At 36.5% G+C, this 22,990-nt stretch overlaps 1 protein-coding gene across 4 annotated transcripts in view; it reads right to left on the bottom strand.

The window, feature by feature from the left end:
• The window catches only part of LOC145991316 (sialate O-acetylesterase-like), a 35,014-nt gene extending 12,608 nt beyond the window's left edge, over nt 1-22,406 (bottom strand). The window contains exons 1-8 of one of the 4 annotated variants that reach the window (XM_083127317.1): nt 22,283-22,406; nt 11,110-11,335; nt 9,047-9,193; nt 8,547-8,626; nt 6,385-6,477; nt 4,775-4,913; nt 2,571-2,754; nt 463-560 (exon numbers count right to left, since the gene is read on the bottom strand). In XM_083127317.1, the coding sequence (XP_082983443.1) occupies nt 463-560; nt 2,571-2,754; nt 4,775-4,913; nt 6,385-6,477; nt 8,547-8,626; nt 9,047-9,193; nt 11,110-11,263 (895 nt within the window). In that variant the 5' untranslated portion in view covers nt 11,264-11,335; nt 22,283-22,406. Of the gene's footprint in view, nt 1-462; nt 561-2,570; nt 2,755-4,774; nt 4,914-6,384; nt 6,478-8,546; nt 8,627-9,046; nt 9,194-11,109; nt 11,336-21,332; nt 21,422-22,008; nt 22,133-22,282 lie in introns of those variants that run through there. The other 3 variants (XM_083127318.1, XM_083127320.1, XM_083127319.1) reach the window with 3 other exon arrangements.
• Nucleotides 22,407-22,990: the final 584 nt, after the last annotated feature.

Genomic DNA, 22,990 nt, shown 5'->3' with positions numbered 1-22,990 from the left:
CTAGCCTAGCCATATTTAAATTGGGCTTAAACCCAAACTCACACTCATTTTGATAGATGGCATGATACGGAATGTGTGTAATCTCATGTATACAATTAATTTCCCAGTACACACTTTATCAGAATTTTTATTTTTTTCTCAATTTTTGAACATCTACAATTTCATTTCATTATTACACAGGAAATCTTACTTCTGTTTACTGATTAATGATTCAGCTAATAGAAGTGTGGTGCTCTGGTACTCGTTAAGGAATCATTAATCAATATAAACAGAAATAAGATCTTCACTTTGCCTTTGTTATTTTGCAAAAAATTGCACAAAATTTGTCAACATAAGATATGAGGCATTTACTGATTTTAGCCATATTTTAAAAATATATGTAGATCATTTCTAACTAGAGTAAACAATGTATTTTCAATGTTGCAAATATTGTAAAAGAAAATGTAACTGTAATATATTTACCTTGATACCAAATAATTCCTCGAATAGTCATATTGACTAAGGGATGTATCATTGCATTCCACAGGACAGAAGACATGTTTCTGTGAAGAGGTATGGACCTGCAAAATAATAAAGTTTTGATCTATAATTAAAGAAGCAAATCCATCTTAGGCTTAATCATGTTTACTTTTATAGAGATTAAAATATTTAATTTCTCGTTTTTCTGCAATTACAAATTACAAAAATACTTATTAATTTATTTAGCAGATGGTACAATGTTTAAGATGTCTTCCTGTGTCCATTTACACTATACATCTGTATTCTTTCTTCATCTGTGAGGCCTTTCTTTCTCACCGTGTTCCAGATTCTTTCTATTCCTATAATTTTTTGTTGTCCTCTCATCCTATTTCTGTGTTGTTGTATCTTTTTAACATCATGTCCAAAACATTTCAGGGCCTCCTCAATGGCATAGTGGTAATGTCGTTGCCTTGTAATCTAGGAGTCCCGGGTTCGATTTCTGGTAGAGGCACATGGCACAGTGGTTCGGATCCCACTTTGAACTGTAGGTCCAGTCCCAATTAGCCTTTCTGTGCAAAAAGTGGACTTAAAACAACAATTCAACCAAAACATTTCAACTGCTTTGATTAAGTAAAATCCAGTATTGAATGCTGCACATAATATTCTCTCTAAACTCATTGTTCCTTATTTTTTCTTTTCCTTGATATTCTTGCAGATTGTTTCTGGTTATCTTAATTTTGATTCTTTCTCTCTCTTTTTTTTAAAATGACAGTCTTCTACTCCATATATTATTTTGTACATATTACTACCACATTTACATTTTTAAAAAAAAATATTCTATTAGAAGTTATGTTACGATCTACAAAATAACCATTTAATTTTAATAGTGCTGTTCTGCCTTTATTTATTCTTTCTCTTATTTCAGCTTTATGACTTCCATGTATACTCATTTTTGAACATACATTTGAAATTCCTTAGACTTTTTAATGTTCCCGTTTCTATATTTTAACATTAAAGTTTTCTCCAATTGCCATGTTTTCTGAGCATTTACTCTTAACCTCCTTTTTTTAATGTCACATGAAAGTACATATTTGGAAAACTTTCCTTTCATTACCGAATTTGGGATACAAGGGGTGACCCTTTGCGAAGACATCCAACCGTCAACCTCACTTCCACAAAGTACACCCTAGACTGCATTTCGCAGACTAAGGAGGCACTGGCATCTGCACCTGCATCCTCTATGGCACTTTGTTGTGTGCTGTTCATCTTATCACCCTTCATCCTTATCTTCACTATTAGCTAAAAGTGGCAGAAACACGAAGTAAAATAAACCAATCCACTTAGTCATTCAATTCTAAGTTTGACGTGTCTGTTGAGGCGGAGGGGAAGGAGTTGTTGAGTGGTAAAAGGGGTAACTATAATTCCATTCACTTCCATCACTGACTTGGAAACTTAATTTGTCTCTAACGTATATAAACAGTATTATTCATGATTAAAATTCATTTAAACTGTGCTTCTTAACACTTCGTGGGTCGTGCAAGAAAAGTTACGTCGATTGTCGTGCACGGTGCCAGAGACTGGGTTCTTAAAATATGTTTAATTAATGGTCTAAATTATTACGATTAGATCTTTTCTTGCACAATTGAGATTCTATAAAACTATAAAATTGAAATTCCATATAACTATAAAAAGGCAGTCTTCGTTAGTCGGGCACAGAATGGCAGACTGGATTTTCAGTAAAATCTAGGTATGCCCATAGTTGTGCATGGACTCAGACAGCAAAGGGCTTCAACAAACACTGAAACAAAGTTGTGGTGTAAAAGAGGAAGGTTAGAAACTCAGCTAGACAAAACAACCATTGAAAAATGACTATGTTAAAACCACGCACCCGGAACTAGAGACCGTGCGCAACCAATGTAGGGTTAATCCAGACATGTGAGTAAACTTAGAGTATGAAAGAATAGATGCAAGTAAAATTTTAATTAAATGTAGTCTTATGGTGCTGATGTTCATTGTATTTTGTAACAATTTTCTTGTAAATAATGGGAAAATTACATATATTTGAACTTCGGTGTGGCACAAGAATTCTATTTAAATGCATCCAAACTTACTTGTTCTGCGTAGGCACTCCACATTCCTTTATTACTCTGTCAGAACTCCAAGCTTCAATAACAGTTCCACCCACAGCACTCTCAACCAAGCCAATGGGCACCTTGAATGCATCGTACAAATGGCGGCCAAACAGGAAACACAGGGCGGAGAAACCTTCCCATGTTTGATTAGCCCCCAGGGAATCTGTTGAGAAGAGAGTGCTAGATAACTATTAGCCCTTGTATTTGATATGGCTTTCTTTCATTGTTACCTGTATTTTATATACTAGGGATGAAATGGACTGATTTATCTGTAGACAGATTTTACATGGATAATATTGGTAAAATTACCAGTAATTTTAGTGATCCAGTATTCCCATACAGAGCTCAAAGTGTTAGGGGAATAGTGTCCCCCAAGATAGCAAAATCTGCACAAAGCATCCCCCAGTTGTCTCATTGTCACCATGTTAAAACATTTTTTCACTTCAGGGTGTAATGTGTAACTTGCTTCTTCAGTTCTGTCACTTTTAGTACTTTTTTCTATATAGAGAGTGAGTAACCTAAAATTACCACCGGAAATATTTCGTGAACGACAATAAATATTGAAAAACTACTTTCGTAGATATAAAGGTATGAGGGGCTCATGAAATTAGTGGACACAGTACATTCAACTACATAAGGAAGTACGATTTTCAACACAAACTTACGTTGTTTTTTTTAATGGAAACCCCATTTATTTTTAGTGTGATTGAAAGTGGGGAAAAACCATTAAAAATTACGTTTGTTACATTTAATACGTCAAGTACTTCTCAAGTAATTGTAACGTGAAGTTGACACTTGAAACAAACATCTCAGAAGTAGGGCTGTGCGATATGTCCATATATCCATGTAAAGGCGATATTTTTAAAATATTGAAGCATCAATATTCGATATGTCGATATTCAATATCCGATATGTCCACTAATTTCATTAGACCCTCTCATACCTCTATATCTGTGAAAGTAGTTTAATATTTATTGTTGTTCACAAAATATTTCCAGTGGTAATTTTAGGTGACACCCTGTATAATAACCCATGGCGCAACAGTCCGTGAGGGCCAAGGCATACCTACCGACTGCTGGTATTACTCGCACATGCCTCAAAAGAAGTGATCAATCATCCAACCAGTTATGGGGTGAAAGTGCGGTCAGCACGATGAACTCCCAGTCATTGTTCTGGGTTTCCATGACCGGGTTACAGTACTCATTCGTAGCTGCCAAATTTCCTCACAACAGTGAATGCTACCAGTTCCATACATTAGCCAAAATTCCAGAGAAAAGTTGTTATACTTCTTCCCAGGAGAGACAAACCAGCACACACACACTGTAGCCTGAGCCCAGAACCTTATGCCTTAGACCACATGGCCACGGTGCAGGACCACAGTGCTTTTTTTTTATAGTTTTATATGTTTTGTATTTTGGAATTTTTGTTTATAACTTTACTTTTGTCTCGCCTTTGGGTAATTGTAATGGTGAGGATGAAAGGATTAATTGAAATGGACGTTCACAAAGAACAACCACCTTGGCCAGGACTTGAAGATATATGGCACGATTGAAGGTTAACTACTTAACACACTTGGTCACTGAGCAGTATTTTTAAAAATAAATTTCTAAATACATATACCATTCATTTTTCTATGGAAAGTCATTTGGTTAAATATGTAGGTATGTAAGTCACATGTTAAGCTGAATGTTTGATACTTTGTATAAAAATAATAAGACTCTCAGTGATGAGCCAGGGTGATCTCGGACAGGACAGTGACCCTGCATACGGCAGCTCTGGGGCTCACCCAGCACCTAATCAAGTAATACATTCCATAAGGTGGAGCAGTGTTGCCACTTAAAAGAAAATATCCTGTGGTGCAAGGCAATTTGGGTAAAAATTTAGCCATGTATAGTGTAAATTGAACAAGCATTGTGTTTTCTTGAAATAACAGATTAGCCCATTGAGTCTAATGTGACATATGTCATGTAGTGTAAATGCAAAATGTCATTGTTACACATTCCAAACAACTCATTTGTGGGTGTTAGTTCCAGATTTTGCCACAGCCAGCACACATTTTCATTCTGGACACTGTGGTGTAACTCAAGCTGTGGTTCACATACTTGTTAGAACAAACCCTCAAAAACCCATCTAGATTTGGGAAACAATGAAATTTATTCAGATATATTGCTTCTACTAATTACCATTAGATGGCTGGGACCAAGTCCTATTAACAAGAGCAAGATCCAAACTCTCTGTTTCTGAATAGGATTCACCTACTTTGAAGAGACGGATTTGTGTGTAGTTCACAGCTCTTGTGAATTCTTCGCTTGCATTATAAACCTGAAATGGATAAAAATTAACGCTAGTAAGCCTTGCTTCCATGTTAATAAAACATCTAAATACTGACCAAGGCAGAATTTATAGTATAAAAAGTATATACCCTAAAAAGGTAAAGTTTCTATTGTGAATATTCATCTGAAGAAGACCCTGTTAGAGGGTGGAAACATTACCTTTTTAGTGTATATATTTTTTATACAAGGTGTACAACTTTGCTTCTGCCGTTTTCCGACAGGTGGCAACAACAGGAAGTAGCGGTCGAAAGAAGCAGATCGCAGACGTCATGCAGTTAGCTTGGACCTCTGTCAAGATAACCCCATTCAAACATTAGTCGAGTGGTGTGTGCATCGTGAAGTTGTTTGCGATTGAAAATGTCAGTGTACGAGCCAAATTCTCGCCATTTGCAGGAGGTTCTACTTTTTTGTTTCAATATGAAGAAAACTGCGGCTGAGGCTCATCGAATGCTCTCCACTACGTATGGTGAGGACGCTATAAGTGAGAGAACCTGTCGTGAGTGGTTTCAATGCTTCAAGAATGGTGACTTTAACGTCGAAGACCGGCATAGTGGTGGAAGACAGAAAGTTTTCGAAGATGCAGAATTGGAGACATTGCTGAGTGAAGACTCGCGTCAAACTCAAGAAGAATTGGCACGATCATTGGGAGTGACACAGCAAGCCATTTCAAAACGTCTGAAAGCCATGGGTATAATTCAGCATGACAACGCACGACCCCACGTTGCCAAAGTGGTGAAAACATACTTGGAAACATTAAGATGGGACGTCCTACCCCACCTGCCTTATTCTCCAGACATCGCTCCCTCTGATTATCACCTGTTTAGATCAATGGCTCATGAACTGGCTGACCAACACTTCCGATCTTACGAAGAAGTCAAAAAGTGGATCGATTCGTGGATCGCCTCCAAAGATGAACAATTTTTTAGACGCGGCATTCGTACGCTGCCCGGAAGATGGGAGAAAGTAGTGGCCAGCGATGGACAATACTTTGAATAATGCCTGGGTAAGCAATGTTTTTCATTCCAGTGTCATATTTTTGGGGAAAAACGGCAGAAGCAAAGTTGTACACCTTGTATAAATTCTGCCTTGGTCAGTATTTAAATGTTTATAAAAATTAACTTCAGAAATTACAAAACCTGTCAAAAGTGCCTGCAGAGAGGCAGTAAGTACATAACAAAGATCCCTTCATCAGTTTCATCATATCATCACTCATCCTCATCATCATGATTAGACAGAAGTGGCAGAAATGAAGCGCTAAATAGCAAATATCAATTAAATCAAATTAGAACATCCTGAAAGGTATACCTGTTTATATTTTATTTTTTACATTGAACTATTCTAACTATTTTTAGATTATGAAACTTAATTATTTCCTTTAAAAAATGAGTCTATACTCAGTCTATATACGTAGATTATATTCTTAGAAATGTAAAACTATTGAAATTGGTGTTTATACATACCATATTTAAACTCATCACCATATTACTTTGACCGCTGCATACCCATACATCACCAAAGTATATGTCCTTCAACTCAAGAATTGAATCTTCATTCTGTATCAAAGAAATTAATAAATATTTCAGTTAAAGTAGTTATTTTCAGTATGATAGCAGATTTACTTACAAAAACATTTATACAATTTCACTGGCCACAGCTAAAATTTATTAACATAGTACCAAAGTTGATTCTGCAGAATGCAGCATAAGTATCATGGTATTCCTTTTCTATTAGTTGTAGGCTTTGTGAGAAGAGACAACAACAATTTTCAGTGTCTCAGAATTATAATTCACATGTAGGCTCTTAATATTATGTAAGCAGAAATATTAACATAACTTATTATATAAGTTGTAGTATGGGCCTCCCCGAAGGTGCAGTGGTAGTGTCGTTACCTTGTAATCAAGGGGTCCCAGGTTCAATACCCTGGGAAGCACATAGTGGTTCAGATTCCTCTTTAAGCTGTAGGTCCAGTCCCGATTAGCCTTGCTGTGGATAAAGTGGACTTAATACAGCAAATCAATCAATCAATAAGTTGTAGTATAAACTACTTAGCTTATTCTGCCCCTCGGGGCAAGGAAATGGCAATCCACGAGAAAAAGGAGATTGGATATTTGGAAAATTCATTAATTTCACAGATATCTTTTAAATGTCTTGAAACTATGATTTAGATATAAAATAGACTTTCAATGATCACATAACACAATCTGTATATTGCAGTAACAAAATATTTTCACAATAAAATAATTTTGGAGACAAGTTGTGAAAAGAATGATGTGGCATACCATTGTATTGCACGCAAGTGTGAATTGTTTATTGCAGCTTTTAATATAATAATTAAGCATGATCCAGCGAAGTTCAGTACGCACAAATAAATAATTTACATTTTATTTACAATTTAAGGACTTAGTGTAATCAGTCTCATACAAGCTTTGTCATTTTCCATGTGATTTCCCTTGAAAATTAAACTTGAGATCTGATATAGAAGTAACTTTATCATCCAAGGTCATGGGAGGAGTCTCTAATAGCAACACCAAAACATTTTTCAGAGAATTTAGGAGCAAGATAATGGTATTCAACATATTTTTTTTTTTCCAGTGCAACATAATGGCACGCAACACAATGAATGAAAACAAAAGAAACAACATCTCTATCTGAGGAATTTCCACTGCTTGATGAATCACTACTTCAAAATCAACTATATATCCAACAAGTTCAATTTCCAATTGCTTTGATGGACGTTCACACTTCCCCAGCAAGGTGGCCATCTTGCCTTGTGGGTTACCACTATGTTGCTACAAATATATGATGATTTGATGGTGTCATTTCGCTCACGCCAGAAAACATACATGGCAGTATCACATGAGAACTCTGATAAAACAGGAGGGAAGATAAGCATAGTAGGCTCGTGGAGGAACTGGTACCTCAATTTTGGTCAAACTGTGGGTTACCATTATCTTGCACCGAGGGACAGAATTCTTTGTGGCATTGTCAGCAATGAAAATACTTTAATACTGAAAAGCATTTCATTGTTGAAAGTTCAAGTAGCTGGTTAAATGCCCTAATACATCCACCCACGCACTAACACCCCCAACATTTCATGAACAACCCATAAAACTTTTTCATAAATTTCCGATTCATGACCATTTTGGCTCTAAATTTACTCTTACACTTCCAGATGCTATTGACTGCAGGGTAGTTATTCACACACCGATGTGCCTTGGGCATCATGCTTTGTGCTCCGGCTACGAGATGCATGCAAGTTCGAGTCTCCTGGGGGGAAACAACAACTTTTCCTAAAATTTCAGCCAGTGTATGGGACCAGTGGCCACCCACCATCGTGAGAAAATTGGGGAGCTACAAATGAGTAAAGTAAAGTCATGAAATCCTACAACGACGACGTGTGGTCAGTATATATGCTTTGACCCTCAAGGGCTGTTGTGTTACGGGTTATGTTAAGTTATCAATAGAGTGCCAATTATTCTCTTCCTAGGATTTACACTTGGAAATTGAGAACACAGAGTAACACCAATGTTTTAAACTGGGAAGAACAGTATAGGGTGCTAAAATTAAGAAAGACAAAATATTCAATTGCCAATGCAATATAATTGACCGAATTTGTACTTACATTATAAGTATGCATTGCAACAATTGTGTGCGGTCCACCTGCCTCATGGGGTTCCAACGGTGTTCCCCAGATGCCACGTGCTAGAAGACAAACCGTAAATCTAAAAACAATGTTAAATGACTAGTCTCAAAAATAAAACATGGTCAATATCAGATATGATGAAGTGAATAGTTAGTTTCCTAGGCACTGAAAGTTCACTAATCACTGGCCCAATCTACCACAAGATTTGACATACAGCTCCAACCAAACAAAAAATTCCCAAGGAGCGCAATACATTAATAGAAGACAACAATAATTCTTATCATGAACAAGTTGCACAAACTCAATGACATGTCTGAGAATAATAACATTTTCAGCAGTAACCTAGTCCATGGTATAGAAATGCTTGAATAAGAAGAATAAATAAAGAATGAAGATAATATGTCACAAGATCTGAACTATAGTTGAACAAAATTAGCAACATAAGACCCCTTCAAATACCACCCTTCTGCCATACATACCATCAACCGTTACATTTACAGTGTTGCCATCTACTTCAACAATAACATCACCAGATGGAATACCATATCCCCAAATGAAAGCTTGATCTGGTGACATTTGAAGAACCATGTGAGATGAGTAGTATGAAGCAAATGAGAAAGGGGTGTCTGAAAAAAGAAATAGCATTTTAATGCCACCAATATAATACATAATATATAAATATATAATACATTGGGTAACTTTATATAATACTCTACTTTTCCATGATCTTTGCATATCTGTCACAAATGAAATATTTGTATTTTGAAGTAATCCATACTAATAATGATGAGTGCAGCTTGACCAATATGAGATAACCCCACTGGTGGTAGTGGTGTCAAATTTCAATCGTAAGCAAGTGGAGGGAGTGTGAGTGATGCATTCAGTGGTTTACGATTTAATCCTATCCTTGTGTTGCCAAAAATGTGTGGCATTCTTCAACACATCATCCTCACTGTTTCAAGGGTGCGCACACTTGACAACAGCTTCTGCCACACTGATCCATCAGGAAGTGCCAAGCACTAGCTGGGAAATCAATATTCATGCAAACAAAGGTAGCTGTGTTACATTGGTTTCCATAATAACCGGAACATTACTGCTTGTGCTGCATGCTTTGTCATTATGTAACTGAAGAGAGACAGCAAACAAAGCAACCTACTGCCTGCAGTTTGCCTTCAAGGTGTTGAACTGAGTGTTTCCTTTTGTTCAGTTTTAAGAGAAATATGAATCATGTTTATGATTTAGGGTGTGTTAGAAACCCCATTTTCTAGTTGGAAAGATGAAGATAAGAATAAGTTTACCAGATGTCCTCTTTTTCGGATCCTAAAAATGGTCCGGGCAGGTTTTTACGAAAATGGGGAACTACTTCAACGTCAAGATTCATAACGAACTTTTATATTTGGAAATAATTGTTACTATTGTTTCCTTGTTCAATTTCAAATTAAGAAAATACAACATTCTCAGTTGCAAGCGCAAAGAGAAGAAACCTTTCTCCAACAAAGAAAATTTGTTGGACGTTTGCGTCTCTCGTGTTGTCGCTGCTGAGCCACATGACATTTTCATTTCAAAGCATTTGTGACATCTACCATGCTTGCGGTGAGCCGCAAGTTTATTTTTTATTGAGTTGGTTTATTTTACTTCGCTTTTATGGCTCTTTTGGCTAATCGTGAAGATGAGGATGAGTTATAATTTGATGAAGGGGCTGTCACAAGGAACACCCATACAGAGGCGGGGATTTGAACTCACAGCCCCTGGCATCGTAGCATGCTGTGCTAACCACTCTGCTAAGGCGGTCGGGGCAAGATTCTAAGAATAGGTAAGAATATTTGAGACTTTGATTTGAGTTTCGAGACATCAGAATTCATAAATAATGATACACAACACAAAAATTCAGAGTCTAGTTTTGTGTTCTTTTTTATTATTAGTTATTGAAATACCTAATGTTTAAATAAAATGTGATTAAATACTACACATATAAATTTAAATTGCAAATTATACAATTGATGTTGACCTGAAGCACTGCATTAATATATTCGTAATAGTAATTATATTTTCTTGCCATGCCATTAACAGAGTTGTTGAGTAGTCTAACACTTCTGTAAAATCTTTAAAGAAAAGTCCTCTATTTTAAAGTTTGTTATCTCGTAACACTAGATTTTCCTTACTAGACCTTCTCCTAACTCCAGAGGCAATTAAATGTTTTAAGAAATATAGATCAATTTGCATGAACACAAAATCATGTTTAGTTTGTTGGTTGCTTTAATGGCTGTGTGGGTCATATGGCTTTATAGTGCTAGTCATAAGTGTTGTGACCTTTGAATTATTGCAGGATGCTACCCACTGTCTCCCTGCTAATGACACTTGCAGTACTAGTAGAATATAAGAGCTCTTTTTTTAAAAAATTAAAAAAGCGCTGATCATATTTTTTTTTCAGAACATAAGCTTTTCAAAAGAAATCAAATAGAAAAGTGCTTCAATAGGATATTGTCAATTTTGTGTAACAGAAAAAAATCGTATTAGCAAAAATACTAGAGTATTTACTCACCTTGTTCAACATTGTTGTTTACCTCAGGAGCATTAATAATAAATATCTGAGAGTTGCAACGGGACCACATAATCACACAACAAACAGCAAAATAAACTTGCTTTATTCTTGAAATAGGTTTGTCATGAAAACCTGCCATTGCTGTATTTTCCATATGGTCTTGTATCACAGTCACTTGTGTGAAGTGTTCAGCCTAAGGTAACAGAGGTAAAGTATTGCAGGCATGCTGAAAGTAATAATAAGTTTTATGCAACGCAGTTAGATATTCACATGATGCAAACTTTTAAGTAACATTAGTTCATACATCAATATCAATATGTTTATTTATCATTAAGCATTATAATAATGCAATAGATGTCGTCTTCAGTACAAATATAAAACGTAATACAAGAATAGCAGAAACATACATACATAAATATATAGGGTGTATGGAGAGGACAATGTAACATGCATTAAGAATTCTAGATCATCTTTTGAGTGCAGAATAAATTTATCTATTGAGTAGAAAACCTTTTCTCTTAGCCAGTCTTGCAGTACCCTTCTAGATTTGTCAAGGGGTGTACAGTAATTGTAATTTATTCTCATTCTGTTGACTACATTGTTGATATTTCTAACACATCATTTTGTTACATATAGCATTAGTATGATTACAGTACAAATACATCCACTTGATTACATATATGAGAAGCAGCATAATTAAAGTTACAAGTATATATTATTATTACATTGGTTACATTACATACATGGGATGCAGCAGTTATAGTTACAAATATATATTGCATACCCTTGATAACATATTTGGGATGTAGATCAGCATAGTTGAGTTACAAATATATATTACATCCACTAGATTACATACATATATGGGATGCAGATCAGTGTAATTAAGGTTTCATGCATGTTGATATATGTATTGTATCAGATTGAATATGTACATGGGTGAGACAGAGAAGATAGTTTTAGATATGCTGTAGAAATTCTTCTATGCTGTAGGGTGATGTTTCTTAGAGATAGCTTTTTATTTTATTTTTGAATAGCTTATGCTTTCTTTCCTCCTTTATTCCACATGGAAGTTTATTGTATAGTAGTATTCCTTTTGGCACTCCTTTTGCATAGGTTTAGTCTGTGGTTGTCTATGTGTGTACAGTATTTGCCTTTGTTCTTGTGTTATGATTATATATATTACTATTTTTATTGAAGATTTTGATGTTGTGCTTTACAAATAGGAGGCATATATATATATATAGTATTGAAAGTGATATGTTTTCATCAAAATGTATGCCTAGAAATTTTATTCTTGTTGTTTTTTGTATGATTTTTGAGTCTATTTCGAGTCAATCTTTGTTTTTCTGTTGTGTCGTGTGGAAGGCCATGTTGCTAGTTTTTGTTGGATTTAGTATTAGTCTGTTTTCCTTGCATGATCCATTTAATTTTTTTAAAGTGTTATTAGAACTTCTCTGAATACAATACTAGGGAGGTGTCATCTGCGTAGAGTAGTGTAGTTGATGTAGGTACAGCAGATGGGAGATCATTCATATATAGCAGAAACAACAGGGGACTTAGTACACTTCCTTGAGACACACCAAGATTATTTGTATTGGTATTTGAAATGTGCTTGGTAATGTTGCCATACTTATCTTCATGTGATGTTTCTACAATATGCTTTCTGTTTGTCATATAAGATTTAAACCCATTTAGAGGAATTCCTCTAATCCCAAATCTTTCTAGATTTTTTTAGAGTATATCATGATCTATGCTATCAAAAGCTTTTATTAAGTCACAGAAAATTTTTGTGTTCAGTAGTTTCCTTTCCATGTGGAGAAGTACATGTTCTGTGAATTCAAGAAGCACTGTAGTTGTACTTTTGTCTCTTAAAAAAACATCTTGGGTTTATGTTATAATATGGTATGTGCTATAAAAATTCCTTAGTCATTTCTCAACTGCATGCTCGATTATTTTAGAGAATGATGACAGTAGTGCAATTGGCCTGTAGTTTTTTACATCAATTTTTTCACCTTTTTTATAGATTGGTATTATTTTGGCTGTTTTTAGTTCTTCTGGAAAAATTCTAGTCGAAAAGGACTGGTTTATAATATGTACAAGGGGTTTTACTATTTGAAAATGGCATGCTTTTATAATGTGATCTGTTATTTCATCAAGTCCTGCTGTCTTTTTGTTTTTTTAGTTTCCAGATAATTTGTATAATTTCTGAGTCATCTGTTGGTTCCATAAAAAATGTTTTTGGGTTCCAGAGATTGTCAGTGATGATGATTTATTTTAGGGGAAGAGGTTTTGTGGGTATAAGTTTCTAACACTTTATATGAAGCAGGGCTGGCAGAAAGTGGGGGGGGAGGCATGCCACCGCCCAGAGCTGTAAAATTTTCAGGGTGGCAAAATTTGAAGAGAAGAAAAAAAAATAAGCCTATTGAAAACTTGAAAGTCATAATATTATATTATAGCTATAACTTGGAAATTAATACATGCCAACCCACCGTTTTGAAGGAACATATCAGTAGTCTCACTTTAAAACCACTGAGTGCCACAAGGTGGGAAAGCAGATTTGATGCCTTAACTCCGTTGAGATATCAAGTGGGAGAGGTCTATGATGTGCTCCTTCAAATAATTGGCGACAATAAAACTGTCGGAATGGTCCCACATGAGGCTCAGTGTATTGCAAACCAGTTGCATGGCTTCATATTCCTTTGCTCGCTAGTGCACTTTTTGCTCCACTTAATGTAATGAGCAAATATCTTCAAAACATTAATCTACGATGTGTTAGATGATTTCTTGCAAACATATCAGCGTTTTGAAAAAAGCAGGAGTGATGAAAAATTTCAAAGTTTCTTAGACGCCACTTGGCAGCCTGGCAGAGCCTCCCTTCCCCCACTCGTGGAGGCATCGGAGAGCGGCGACAAGAAAGAAAGATAAGAAAGAATTGGCATCGAATTTAGATATTCCTAGATGATCCAAGGATAGGCAACACTGTACACGGCCGATATCGAAAGAAGAAGCAGTTTCAGAATTATGAAACTGTTCAAGATCCACAAAAACGGTATAAAGTTGATTTTTATTACCAGGTCCTAGACGATTATTTTTAAGAGAAAGATTTGAGCAGCTTAAACATCATATTTGTTTTATTTGCTCCTGTCATACTGCTGTTTTCTTGCTACTTTTAGAACTTTTCTGTAATTTTTTCTTGTATGTTGCATAGTTGATCCAGAAGGTGGGAGTGTGGGAGTGTTATTGGTTTTGCTTTCTCTGTGAAGGGATTTCATTTTTTTGCTTGAGATAGTAATTTCATTTGTAATCCAGCTTTTGTTTTCTTTATTATTAAGTTTTCTACATTTTCCAGGAAAGCTTTTTTATATAGAGATTTAGTAATATTAATAAAGTTGTTATATTTTTCATTTGTGCTGTTAGCTTCATAGATTTCTGTCCATTTTTCATTTGACAGTTTATGCTTAAAACATAGTACATTGTTTGGGTTATAATCACGCATTTCTGCAGTGTTTGTATATTTTGTATTTTTATTGAGTAGCTGAGCATCATGGTCTGAGAAGTATATTTCAATTCTTTTACATACTGTTTTGTTCAGGTTATAATTTGACATAATTTGGTCTATCATGGACTGTGTGGTTTTGATACTTCTTGTATAGAATATATATATAGGCATGAAACAGTCACTATTTTTAAAACATTAAAATACTGACCAAGGCAGAATTTATAGTATAAAAAATATATACACTAAAAAGGTAACATTTCCACCCTCTTCTTCAGACGAATAAATATTCACAATAGATTGAAACTAGACTGAGGTTTCAAATTGAAGGACAGCTGTGGTGCAGGAATGGGGGGGGTATAGGGGTGCATTGTACCCCCGAAGCTGTACCCCCTAAAATTACTTGAAAGACTCAAGGTTCGGCTGTAAAAAGAGTTTCTAATAGCTCAACACAAAATTTATATTCTTTACACACATTACCTTCCTTTCAAAAAAATTCAAAACTCTGTAAATCTATTCTTGTATATTGTGGTACTCTAAGTTAGTTCACTTCATCTGTGCTCTTGGAAATTATTTTGAGATGAAAATTGTTTAAAAAGGAGTGTGAGAGATGGAATACGATGAAGTTTAGTTTCAGGAAATCATGCTGCAGGCTAATGTTCCTTAATGTTAAGGATGGGGGGGGTACACTTTTCTAAAGTAGTAGTCTACTGATTGATAAGATATATACCTGGGTCAAGTGAGTATATGACTGACCTTCTTTCCTTTCATTTTTTTTCAAATAGAGTTTTCCTAGACTAAATGCTTCCACAATTCTCACAAAAGAAATTGTGAAAATATTTACTACCCATGAAATTATATAGAACTTCATATTCCATCACTATAAGTAGAATTTATATTTTTCCCAATTTAACACATATAAATGCATTGAAAATTGTCATAATTTTATCAGACAAATTATTTGCAGATTTTTCTATTTCTTTTTAAACTGTAGATCCAGTTCCGATTAGTCTATCTGAGCATAAAGTTAATCTAGAATAAGTTTTTGATGAACTTCTGAGTAGATACCGAGACAAGAACAAGCAATTACAATAACGAGAAGAACCTCATCACACAGGAGTCTTGACTCGTCTGATCTCGATACTATTCCTAGTTGACATAGAGCAGCAATGTTTCCTAGACATTAAAGAAAGGTTGCAACCATTGATTTTTTCATGGGGAGTGATGGACTTGGGTTTAGTGTCTCAATAAACGTAGAGATATTTTCCAATAGTTCCCCCGAAACACAGGTTTCCATTAATTTAAACCTAGCATACACTTTTTTACCTACATACCAGGCGAGGCGTGCATGTAGCCGCTGTTACCGCAGGTAACACCAAAATATAAAGAATTGAAGAACTCGTCTTAAAATATTATTACGTACATAAACTGGTAATATTGTCGTAAAGTAAACATTGCAGAGTGACATTTTTTCTGACACCGGCAAAGAGAAGAGGATGAAAAAGAAGAAGAAGGAAGAAGACAGAGAGGAGGAAGAGAAGGAGATTATATATGAGGTTCAGTGCAAGGAATATGATAGTGTGTACATAGGGGAAACAAAAAATAGACTGAAAGACAGATTGAATCAACATAAGGATGACATAAGACTAGGTAAAGAGGAAGAAAAATGCTATATTCAAGCAGACAAAAGAAACAGGACACATCATAGAATGGGAGAAGGCTAGGAGAATAGGGAAGGAGAAGAGTGGAAAGAATGAGAGAAAGGAAGGAGGGAAGGAGTCCAGTAGATAAGGAACTGTCTAGGTCCATTGGTGGAGGAATTGATAAGGCACAGACTCTCACCAGGTACCTGTCAATCATCTGTCAGGTAGTGTCAATTACCTGTCAGGAGATTCCACACTCAGGAATTCCTGACAGGAAATGTTCTAAGGTAAGTACTAGTGCCTTCATGTTGTTTTGTGTATGGACCCTGTCTGGGAGTGTGAAAAAAAGAAGATCAATCTATTGTGAATATTCATCTGAAGAAGACCCTGTTAAAGGGTAGAAACGTTACCTTTTTAGTGTATAGTATATATTTTATACTATAAATTCTGTCTTGGTCAGGATTAATGTTTTATTAACATGGAAGCAAGGCTTAACAGTGTTAGTCATTATTTTATATTTTTTGCCAACTGAATACATTGCCAGCAGTTGACTAGTTGCCCCATAACAAAATCCCGTATGTTAATTGGTTATGAAAAAAGGCGTAATAAGATTGTACCAATAAATTCTCACTTATGCAGGCCCTACGTTTATTTAATAAGAAGATGACTCTGGCTAGTTTGCAGCATAATTTGTTTGTTTGCACATCCCAGGATAATTTTAAATCTTCTGTAGTTATAGGCCAAGAAGCTTTACTGGGGTACATTCAATGTCCTTATTTAGGGTGAAGATTCTTTTCTCTGTTTTGTTTTGATTAATAGACAATTGATTAGTTTCAAACCAGAAAGTGGACTTCTCTTCTACTTCTTTATCCAGTTCTTCAAGTATGCATTTATTGTTACTAATTGTGAGGAAAGTAGTATCATCTGCATACAAAACTCTTATGTGGGGTATGAATCTGGGTAGATTACTTATATAAATGTTAAAAAGGGGAAAAAAAAAAAACATGGACAGAATCTTAGATATGATTGTTTACTGTTTATACTGATCATCTGCTGTCTATTGTCACACTGAGGGATGCGCAGATCAGGCTAACTTCACGAACATGCCTCGGCGTTGGTGGCGCATGCATGGTTCATTTTTTTTTGCTTCAGACTGAACGTGCCCGTGTCGCTTGTGGTCTCAGATAATGTAGTTTTCAGATCTAATACACGCGACTCATGTCGCGTCGGAACGAGCAAGCCAACGTTTACACCTGCCTTAGCGGCAAGACAGGCCGCACAAGCCTGCATTGGTGAAATCGTCAAAGCGACACGTATCGCTTGTTGTTTCGGTATGAAATCTCTCTATTCAGACCGAAGTGACAAGCAACACGTGCCGCTTGGAAGCAAACCCTCAGAAATCAATTCAACTTTTCGAACCGAAACAACACGGCAAGCTGCATGTGTCACTCACTCAGAGTGGTCCGTTTTCCCAATAGTGTTTATCGTGTCGCCTCGGTCTCTTTGTAGCGCATGCGCGGTGAATGCTTGCTTTTAGGGAGATTTTACACAGAAAGTTTTTCTTATAAAAAAGGCTAGATCCGAAATTAAAAAGAAATCTCCATTGTGGAGAATGTGCACCAGTTACAATAACTTGCTAATCAAGAATAACACCATTGACATCTTTTCTATGAACCTAAGGGACTTCAGTAAAGCCACTATTAACACAATGGCCTAAGCTTAAACACATAAGTTCGTATTTAAATTGTGTGATAAAGTGTATATATATATAAAAATATTTTTAATATTATATATATATATATATATATATATATATATATATATATATATATATATATATGTGTGTGTGTGTGTGTGTATATATATATATGTATGTCTATATGTATATATATATATATACATATATATATGTATGTATGTATATATTTATATATAATTTCTATCTCTATATTATAGAAATATATGTAATTGTAATGACTATGTATCCTTCATATGGGCTCTGTAATTAGGTATGTACCTGTTGAGTTCAATAAATAAATAAATAAATAAATGTGATACGCAGCATGTGTAGCTTAAGGATTTCACGAAGGCAGGCTAGTGCGACCTGTCACGCCTCTATGGTGTTAAACGTTGCTGTTTATAGGCTCGTTCGTTCCCAAGCGGCATGTTTAGCGCGAGCACCTGAGAATTCACACCGGAGTGGCAAGCTACAAGCGACACGACATGTCGCTTGAAGATTTCACCAATGCAGCCTTGTGCTGTCTGTCTTGCCGCTAAGGCAGGTGTAAACGTTGGCTTGCTCGTTCCAACGCGACACGAGTCGCGTGTACATTAGATCTGAGAACTCCATTATTTGAGGCCACAAGCCACACGAGCCCCTTCAGTCTGATGCAAAAAAATTAACTGTGCATGCGCCACCAACAAACCGAGGCGACACGATGGACTGTATTAAGATAACGGCCGAGTCTGAGCGACACGTGCAGCTTGGCGCGTCGCTTCGGTTCGGAAGGTCTCATTTATTTCTGATGGTGCAGCTTATCATGTCGCTAAGGTGTGAAACGTTTGCTGTTGATTGGCTCGTTCCCAAGCGACACGCGTTGCCTATCGCTTCGGTGTGAATTCTTACCACACCAAGTGTTGCAAAAGTGTCGCAGATGCGCGAGCAACACACCAAAGCGACACTATGTATGGTATTGGGAAAATGACCCAGTCCGAGTGACACGCGAGCGACACGTGCAGTTTGTCATGTCGCTTCGGTTTAAAAAAAATTGCATTCATTTCTGAGAGTCGGTTGCCAAGAGACACTTATCGTTTGTCGCCTGTCCTTTCGGTCTGAATGCTTCCATTGAATGAACGGGCTCCTGTCTTTTGTCGCCTATCGAGTGTCGCGTATCGCCTGATGTTTGGGTCCGAAATTTACGCGTACCTATAATCTCGACTTAGGCTTAGCCTACTTATTGAGGTGGCGTAAATTGTGTTATTTCGTGTTAATGTACATAGCTCATATTTTTATATAATAATGTTTTGTGATGCAGTTAGCAGTATAGGAGTTATAATGCAATTCCTATTTTGATTCTATTGTTATTTCAATAAACTCTTTCTGGTATACTAACGTAGCATTACATATGGTAAATGAACACGTTCCAGTACATGAAAAGATGTAGATCTCTATATGTTTCTTCGTCAAAACTAGTTATTAAGAGCTGACGATTTAAACATTAAGAAACATAACAAGCAGCCTTAATTTTCCCGACGAAATTCCCTCTCGCTGAATGTTAACAAATAGACGCAACAGCCGGGTGGCACATCGCAACATGGCGGCCGCCGTAAGCTATTTTGGCTTCAGCTGACGTCACACACGCTCTCTCTATGCCTTCTATACTCTAAGGTTTAACCTAATTTGTTGCCGTTTTCGCATGTATAAAGAAAGAACAACATGTCAATTTATGTCTGAAGCAGCATGTTTTTCGATTTTCTATAAGTGTGTTAATCACAATGAAGCTACAGAGATAAAAACGTGTTCATATATTTGGAATATTTTTGCATGTGAGAGTTTTCCTAAGTTACAAATTCCACATGCTTTACCACAGATTTATTTTAGTTGTTTTATATGATTTCTCAATTGCATTTACAATTCTATAGATAATAATTTTTCATAAGCAATATATTGAAAACAATAAAATACTTTCCAATAGAAACCAAATCATTACAATTAACCAATCGGTTCCGAAAGTGTGTCTAAAAATTCATATTGGCTATCGGATCTAATTGGAAAAATTTCCAGCTGGGTGAATCATACATACATACAGGATATAAAATTCTTATGACCCGAGTTGAACCGATGGAGGGGAAGGTGCGCGGATACTTTTGGGCAAAGGTTCTTTTCTTTGTGGTAGCTCTATAAGTAAAAAGTCAAAGTTTGTTCTTAAGTCCACTTTATGCCCAGGTAGGGTAATTGCAATTGAACCTACAGTTTAAAGTTGAATACGAACCGCCCGACCCTGTGGCCGAGTGGTTAGCACATCGCGCTGCGACGCCAAGGGTCCCGGGTTCGAATCCCGGTCGGGCTTGGTTGTTTGTGAATGTCCATTCATCAATTTCATCATTTCATCACTCATCCCCATCTTCGCAAATTAGCCAAGAGGCACAAAACGCGAAGTAAAATAAACTAAATCAATCAATCAATCAATTGAATACGAACCACTGTGCAATCTGCCCTCGCCGGCAATGGAACCCAGGACCCCTTGTTACAGAGTAACAGTGTTACTACTCCGCATCAGGGAGCAAAATGTCTTCTCGTTCTCTAAACTTTGTGAAAGTTTATCGGCGATATAATGTATACACTCCCCCCTATGCATGCAAGCCCGCGGCGCGTGTACACACATTCGCACATAGCTTACAGCACATGCTGTGCACCCTCTTCACTCCGAAACAAAACAAAAAAACAGGCATTGCTGATCGACGCAAACCTCCGATCCTACTTTTGAAGAGTTTTTTGTCTCAGTACGAGAAAAAATATTTTGTAACAATGGTTTTTTTTATATTATATATCCTGTTCGCAGGTGAAAGTTTCGAGGCATTTCCTTTAGCATTTTAAAACCATTTTTATTGAAGACTATTTTTCACGAAAGCATTTCACACAACTCGGGTTAGCATTTGAGATTATAAAGGCATGAAAGCATATTAGTGCTATTAGTCCACACAGTCATCACCTCACTAAAGGGGAGGAGGGGAATTTGCTTTCGGTTTAAACCGACCCTATTCGGAAGCAGTGACGACGCCAAATGTTGTTATCCCAAATTACTCACTAAATAGTAATTAACGGAATTCCTTTGGGGCAGAAATTCACTCTTATTTTGAACTTGTCTACATGTGTTTCACACTGGCAGCCCAACAGAGGGAGATTTATAAAATTTGGGCCCTGCCGACAGCATTATTATTTTTATTATTATTAACAGTTTTGTTTCATGGTGCTTCACTTCCACTAATTGCATGTTCTGTATTAGTATTAATAACACTTGCAAACTTTAATATATAGACACTATACTCACTAAACTCAGATTTAACAAGGGAACGCTCACCTATAACTGTTTCATTCTGGCTTTCATGGCAACAAACTTATGTATCAGCATTTGCTGTAAAGGATGACAAACTAGAAAGTCTGCTATCCGACGCTGAATTTCTGAGGGCAAGTTTTAGAGCTCCTGAACGACTGATCTCCACTTGCATTTAGTGGTAAAATAGTCACAAAAATGCTCAGGGCAATGCCAAGGTCTGGGGAAAGCACTGTTAAATGTGTTTTTACGAATAAGTTTTATAATAGTTGTTTTATTTTGCTGTTATCGCAATATTAAGGAATTTCAATAGGCGATGGTCTTTGTCACTTCTGCCTCTTCAGCGTCTAATTTTTTGCGCCCCCTGGAATAGAGGTAGCCGTGTGTACTAAAGAGGTAGCTATTCACATTTTTTTCACCAGTTCATTTCATGTACTCTTCAGACAAATGCAGAGAAGCGATCGCATAAATCTCTAAAAAGGCAATTCTCCTTTAAGCAACCACCCGATCGCCAGGGTGTCTGTAACTAACAAAGCCATCGTCGAAGGGGATAGCCACCTCGCTAATGTCTAAAATTAAGCGATTACTTTCTCCTGTAGTCGTCTAAAACTAACAATAAATTATCAATTAACACAACAGCAAATGGCGATCACCTCTCCATATGATATCTAAAAATTAAATGATCACACACACACACATATACCAGGACGTAGCAACAAATCGTCTCCCATTGAAGTCTAACATTAAGTGATCACCCCTTGAGACGTCGTCTGACACTAACAATAAACCTCTAACGAATCTGCACGAGAGAGTCGCTGATCCGCCACTGTCTTGAGACAAGCGAAAAAAGTTAGTTCCCTTTGGTAACTTCCAGAGGCGTTTGTATTACAAAAGAATTACATAAAGAAAGTTCACCGAACAAGAATCCCATTGGTAGAAAAAGGAGTAGTTTAATTAAGAGATCCAAAGGAACTTACCCACCAGTTGATCGCCTGACCCAGCGCTGCGACTCTGTGACGCGTTCTCTGACGCGATATTAAAGCAATGTTTATATTTCCTTATCGCATAAAATGCCTGAATGTTGGACTCGTGCTTTTCCTTTCTCTCATTTTATTTGACTAACAAGATATGCCAGCAACAGCCGAGCATATTGACTGAAAACCGTGGGCGTCCGCAAGGCGATCACTTCCTCTCCTGCTTCTTCCCTACCCTTCCCTTCTGGTTTTTTTCCTCCATCGTATCTTCTAATTTGATATTTTCACCTTCCTTTCTTCTCTAACATTCATTCCCTTCTTGATTATTTCATTTCCCTTTGTCTTTCTCTTCTTCTTCTTTTCCCTCTCTCCCCTTTATCTCTTGTAACATCTAGCCGGCCCCCGTGGCGGAGTGGTTAGCACATCGCGCTACAACGTCAGGTGTCCCGGGTGGGTTCGAATCCCGGCCTAGGCATGGCTGTTTGTGAGTATCATCACCCATCCCCATCTTCGCAATTAGCGAAAAGTGGCACGAAAAGCGAAGTAAAATAAAGCAAATCAATCAATCAATCTTGTAACTTATTTTATATCGCTCTCAGTTCCTCCTATGTCGCACTTCTTCTGTTTCTGTCGGTTTCTCTGTTGTTTCTTTATGTGCCTTCCTTTCTCCTCGATATATCCGTTCTATATATTTTTTTCTCTCCCTTTTTT

This window comes from Lepisma saccharinum, chromosome 8 (assembly GCF_977018435.1).
Source record: "Lepisma saccharinum chromosome 8, izLepSacc3.1, whole genome shotgun sequence".
NCBI classification, from domain to species: domain Eukaryota; kingdom Metazoa; phylum Arthropoda; class Insecta; order Zygentoma; family Lepismatidae; genus Lepisma; species Lepisma saccharinum.
This window is presented reverse-complemented; position numbering and strand designations above follow the sequence as displayed.